The sequence below is a fragment of the Chiloscyllium plagiosum genome, unplaced genomic scaffold (assembly GCF_037043375.1).
Source record: "Chiloscyllium plagiosum isolate Xiang-an unplaced genomic scaffold, Cpla_swu_hap1 HiC_scaffold_31, whole genome shotgun sequence".
In the NCBI taxonomy this organism is placed as follows: Eukaryota; Metazoa; Chordata; class Chondrichthyes; order Orectolobiformes; family Hemiscylliidae; genus Chiloscyllium; species Chiloscyllium plagiosum.
In genome coordinates this window covers 17,155,178-17,161,177 of record NW_028270169.1, presented here as the reverse complement: position 1 = coordinate 17,161,177, position 6,000 = coordinate 17,155,178, and the positions used below count along the sequence as shown (strand labels likewise).

Genomic DNA, 6,000 nt, shown 5'->3' with positions numbered 1-6,000 from the left:
AGATTCTCTCTTGTCAGAGATGGTCATTGCATGACACTTTCATGGTGCAAATGTTATTTGCGACTTGTCAACCAAAACCTTGATATTGTCCATTTCTTGTTGGATTTGGATATGCTTTAGTATCTAAGGGAGTCACGAATAGTGCAGAACATTGTGCAATCATCAGTGAACATCCCCATTTCTGACCTTATGGTGGAAGAAGGTCATTGATGAAAGAGCTGAAGATGGTTGGGCATAGGACACTACCCTGAGGGACTCCAGCAGAGATGCCCTGGAGCTGAGATAATTGACCTCCAACAACTACAACCATTTGTGCCAGGTAATTCTAGAACCAGCAGAGATTTTCCCCTAATTCCAATTGGCTCTAGTTTTGCCAGGGCTCCTCTGTGCTGCACTTGGTTGACTATGGCCTTGATGTCAAGAGCTGTCACTTTCATCTCACCTCTGGATTTCAGCTCTTTCGTCCACCTTTGGACCAAGGCTGTAATGAGGTCAGGAGCTGAGTGGCCCTGGCAGAACCCAAACTGGGCATCACTAAACAGGTGCTGCTTGATAGCACTATTGATGACACCTTCCATCACTTTACTGATGATCGAGAGTAGATAGTTGGGGTCACAATTAATGGAATGAGATTTGTTTTGCTTTTTATGTGTAGCGCATACTTGGCCACTTTTCAACATTGCTGGGCAGATACCAGTGTTGTAGCCATACTGGAACAGCTTGTCCAAGGGTACAGCAAATTCTGGAGCACAATTCTTCAGTACTATTACTGGAATGTTGTCAGAGTCCATAACATTTGCAATATTCAGTGCTTTTAAGCTGTTTTGTGGCATCAGATGGAGTGAATTAAATTGGCTGAAACCTAGTATCATTAGTGCTGGGCACCCCGGGGAAGTGGATCATCCACTGGGCATTTCAAGCTGAAAATTGCAGCAACTGCTTCAGCCTTAACTTTTGCACTGATGTGCTGGGCTCTCCTATCAGTGAGGATGGAAACATTTGTGGAGCCTCCAGTGTGTTGTTTAATTGTCCATCAGCGTTCATGATTAATATAAAATATTGTTTTTATAACACTTTACAATTTCTTTGAAATATCTCTGTGTTCTATGCAGCAAATTACTTTTGAATACAGCAATAATTAGTTGGGCAGACACATTACAATTCTGATTCTGCAGTTGCAATTGTCCTCAAAAGTCAATGATATAAGAGGATGATTATTCTATTTGTTAAGGCATACATTTGGCCAAAAGTGTGGAAGAACCTCAAGCTCTTTTTTGGGTAGCACCCAAGAATCTTTAACATTCACTTTCACAAGAATGGCTCCAGGGATGAGAAACATGCATCGCGAGAATACATTAAAAACCTAGCCTGGTTCTCCTTAGAGAAGAGACTGAGAGAAGATCTGATAGAGGTTTGTTAGAATTTAGAATTAGAATCCCTACTATGTGGAAACAGGTCCTCCAGCACAAGTCCACACTGACCCTCTGAAGAGTAACCTTCTAATTTACCCCTGACTCATGCACCTAACCTATAGATCCCAGAACATTATGGACAATTTAGCATGGCCAATTCACCTAACCTACACATCTTTGGATTGTTGGAGGAAACCCATGCAGACACGGGGAGAATGTGCTAACTCCACACAGACAGTCGCCCGAGGCTGGAATCGAACCCGGTTCCCTAGCGCTGTGAGGCAGCAGTGCTAACCACTGTGCCGCCCCATTTCCAAATCGTGAGTGGGCTTGATAGAATAAATTGGAAGAAACTATTGTCACTTGTAAAAGAGACAAGGAGCAATATGCAAAAGAAGCAAAGATGATGTGATAAAAGATAAACTTTTTCCCCACTGAGTGTAGTTTGGATGTGGAATGCACTGCCTGGAATGTGATGCAAGTTCAGTTGAGGGATTTGAAGGCAACAGATAAAAATAATGTACTAGGGTAACAGGGAAAACAAAGCACTAAGGCAATGATGCTCATTTGAAGAACTCGTGCAGATACAATGATCTGAATGGTCTCCTTCTGCACAACAAAACTTCTGGCAAAAATCTCGATAACATTCCAACATCTGAAAGTGGAAATTCCTAACAAGACAGCACCACTTCAATACAACGTTCTCCTGTCAATCTAGAATGGGTTCATGAGGAGTGTTGAACAATACTACTAAAATGGTTTGTTTCAACATCCAATTTTTTTTAATTGCTGCTTTTGCTAACAATTCACTTTTGTCCCCATTCTTTTATTTCTCAATGTGTTTGTTCATTTATTTTTCTGATCCGAGGAAGAGTACAAACTAAAAACACTAGGTGAAGCTGCTTGGATTGTTTTTCCACATTGGATGCTGTAGATAATGCAAGTTGTCTACTTGAAGTGGTGTATCACTTTGCAATGCTCTTTCTGCCTTGAAAGATTCATCTTCCACCCACTGCAGTTGTAGCTATCTTATGCTGTTCATGGATCCCAGAATGCTCAGGGTAACCTTTAGGATTATGTACGAGACACACAAAACATGAACAGATTCTTCCTTTCTGTTTAAGATCTAATTTTCATCCTTTCATGTGACAAAATCAAGATAAGCATCCCTAAAAAGGACAATCATTTTGTCCTACTTCAACTTTCCTTTAAATCATGAATGTTTCCTGAAGAGTATTAAATCTAAAATGTTTCCATATATACTTTCTCTGCACACACATGTCCCGTGGGTGGGTTTGCCAGTGAGATATACCTCTTCAGAGCGCACAGTTATTTATTTCCCACAATGCAGGGGGAGTTGTAGCCAATCCAATTCCTGCAGAGGCACAGAGGGCATCAGGAAGCTTGCTGAGCGCTCTGGGGACTGCTTTCTTGGCTACCAAGGGAGAAAACAGACACACAGATAAACAAGTGCATGCCGACATCACTGCTAGGATGAACTTACTCAAAGCAGTACTGCACCCTTCTGCATTACCTAAATTCCAATAGTGTTCATTTAATTGTGAAACTAGTGTAAGATCATTCAGAATGTGCTTCATACAGAACTTTAACAACAACGGGAAACTGTTGATTTATAGGGGTCCTGAACAAAAGGTCATTTATGCAACAAGTATTGTTTCGAAGGAACAAGAACAAATACTGAACTCCCAAAAGCATTGTTTGCCTCTTCTGTAACTTTCTGATCCTCCCACTCTCTACATCTGTATGTCTCTGTCATTGCTGTCATATGTTGAGTTTTTGCACAGTTGTCTCTCTCTGGAGCATTACTCCTGCTTTGTATGCATAACTGTTAATCAGTTTCTAACCAAAAGCACTAATAGTTGCTAACGTTTACAAAGCTAGAAGTCAATGAGATTTAAAAATCAGGAAGTTTGGTTGAATAATTTCCTCGGCATTTCACTTCCCTTACAGCATGAGACAAAGGAAAAGACAGCAAAAATGCTATGACCTCAGTACATTTTTGGTTTAAGAGGCTTGATTACCAATCAAATATTGAATAAAATAATCAGTTTTTTTAAGAATCAGGTCTAATTAGAATTTTATGTAAATTAAACAGATTACAAAAAGTATCTAAGATCCTTTTTCAAGTTGAGAATATTTGAAGCTCAGGTTGGGGTTCTGGATGTAAGTTGCTCACTGAGCTGCAAGGTTTCTTCCAGCTCAGTGAGCAAGCTTACATCCAGATCCTTTTTTCAAAGCCAGATTTGCCTTAATGGAATGTAATTGGTATTGATTAATCAGAGCGATGAAATATGGTGTTTTGAAGCTCAGTTCAGGGTCATTCAAGCTATTGAGTTTGTATAACTGATTGATCCATTTGAGTTTGCCGCCTGTCAATCTATGCTGAAACTTATTCAGGACGACAAAAAAATGATTACAACAAGAACATTTAAATCGAGAGTGTGCGAAGGCGAAAGAAACTGAGTGTGTAAGAAGAGTGTGTGTGACAGGCAGGTAGATTTATTTGAAATAATGAACTACAATTGTAAGAAAAGAACATTAGCAATGGCCAATGGGTTATAATTATTGGTACAAATAAGATGATCAAGTATTTCACTGTACTCCTAGAAACTATTACAAGTCAGAGGCAACACTGTACAAAAGGTTCACCAGCCAATCATAATGAGTGAAAGTGTAGTGACCATAGTGATGAGAATTTCTTCCCTCCCATGTACTCAAAAATCATAAATAAAACACACATCACACCATTCTCAATAATATATGTATTTTAAATCAAACACAATTAAATAGGTATGATTTTAGATTAAGTACATGAATACTTATGCATCCGAAAACATAGAAATGGTACATAGTACCAAAAACCTACACACAGCCTTTGTTTGCCTGTTTGTGATAATACTCAATCTCAATACAATTAGGTAGCATCTGAGTAAATATCTCCATTTATCAGATATCAGCTAGAAACATGAGAGAATTTCCAAAATCTTTACAAAACAAAAATCGCAGGTTGTTCTTTCTTTACTCTGCCGATTTTTTTTTTGAACGAAAATCCTGAAGGTATCTAAGGGCTTGACAATAAAACAGACTGCAACAAACCAATGGGGTGCCATTTAGAACACAGCAAAGCTCTATTATAATAGTCACTTCAAATTCTCTCAAACTATACACCCAGAACCCAGAAAAGAAAATAGTGCTTTGTAATCCTTTGATCTGCAACTCAATGCAGCAACTTCACAAGAAAAACCCTTCATAGAGCCCTGACTGATATTAAGGTTGTTGAAACTGGAGGCTGGCGATCCTGGAATGCATAGTTTTCTTCATACAAACAACGGAGTAGTATCAGACTGCGTACAGTGTCATTTCATGGCTGTGTTAACAGGAAAGAGGTGGCTTCTGCTGGACGTGAAGTGAAGCTGTTTGACGAGGAGTGTACAGAAACCAATTCTTCTTTCTTTTAGTCATAGCTATAATTAGGACAAAGAAAACACAGACAACAATCAACTTGTAGCTTGCGAAAAGCTACGTTGCCTTCAGGGAACAAAGCAAAAATGTTTAATTTTTATCGCAACTGTGATCTAACATATATATAAAGGTGTAGGTACAGCTATTCGATGCTATATGTACTTTCATAACACTACACATTTAGTCCATTGGTCATAGTTCATTATCCCACTAACAGTCAATGAAGCCAACTGAAGTGACTGCAACAAAAACAGTGTGGCCTTAGAACTCTTAAAACTCTTGTTTAGTCATCATTTGTTGGAACATCATGGTGCAGGCATGCAGGACATTGGTTAGGCCACTTTTGGAGTGCTGTTCAATTCTGGTCTCCCTGCTGTAAGAAAGATGTTGTTAAACTTGAAAGGGTGCAGAAAACATTTATAAGCATGTTGCTGGGGTTGGAGGGTTTGAACTATAGGAGAGGCTGCTATTTTCCCTGGAGCATCAGAGGCTGAGGGGTGACCTGATAGAAGTTCATAAGGTCATGAGGGGTATTGGTGAATAGCCAAGGTCCAAAATTGTTGGTTGTCTATACACTGGACATGGAAAAAGCATAGATGTTTAAAACTAAGTTTAAAATAACGGATTAAATTTTCAGCCTGTCTGTGGAAGAAACTTCATTAATAATGTATTTGAAAGTTGGTCAATTTACTACAGCAACAGCTTCATTCAATCTGACAAAGATTATCAATTCCTAGGAATGAACCGATTAATCCACTATATCTTGCCAAAACTTCTGAGCAGGAAAAATTGTTCCATTGAGATATTCGATACTTATTCAACTATTCATAAACTGAAAGCAAATATCTCATTCTGCTTTGAAACATTGAGATCATTTCATATTTAATAATTCATTTTTCTACTATGTAATGCCAGCTAATAATTCCATCAGTAGTTCATATGAAACAAAGCTTCCATGCAATAAAATGCATTCAATTCATCTCAGCAACATTTAAGGGGATTTGGTTGACTGAACTCAGCTGTTTCAAAATGCTTTTCTCCTAGCCTGTATATCCACTGGAATCTTCCGTTTTCCCCTAGCCACTTACATAATATGGGCAAAATG

At 38.8% G+C, this 6,000-nt stretch overlaps 1 protein-coding gene across 2 annotated transcripts in view; it reads right to left on the bottom strand.

Annotated features, from left to right (window-relative positions):
* Window positions 1-4,177: 4,177 nt before the first annotated feature.
* Window positions 4,178-6,000, bottom strand: part of akap10 (A-kinase anchoring protein 10) — a 68,906-nt gene continuing 67,083 nt past the window's right edge. For both annotated transcript variants that reach the window (XM_043718328.2, XM_043718329.2), the window contains one exon: window positions 4,178-4,897. Coding sequence is in view for 1 of the 2 variants with exons in the window: in XM_043718329.2 (XP_043574264.1) it covers window positions 4,892-4,897 (6 nt within the window). In the remaining variant the exon portion in view is untranslated. The remainder of the gene's footprint in view (window positions 4,898-6,000) is intronic.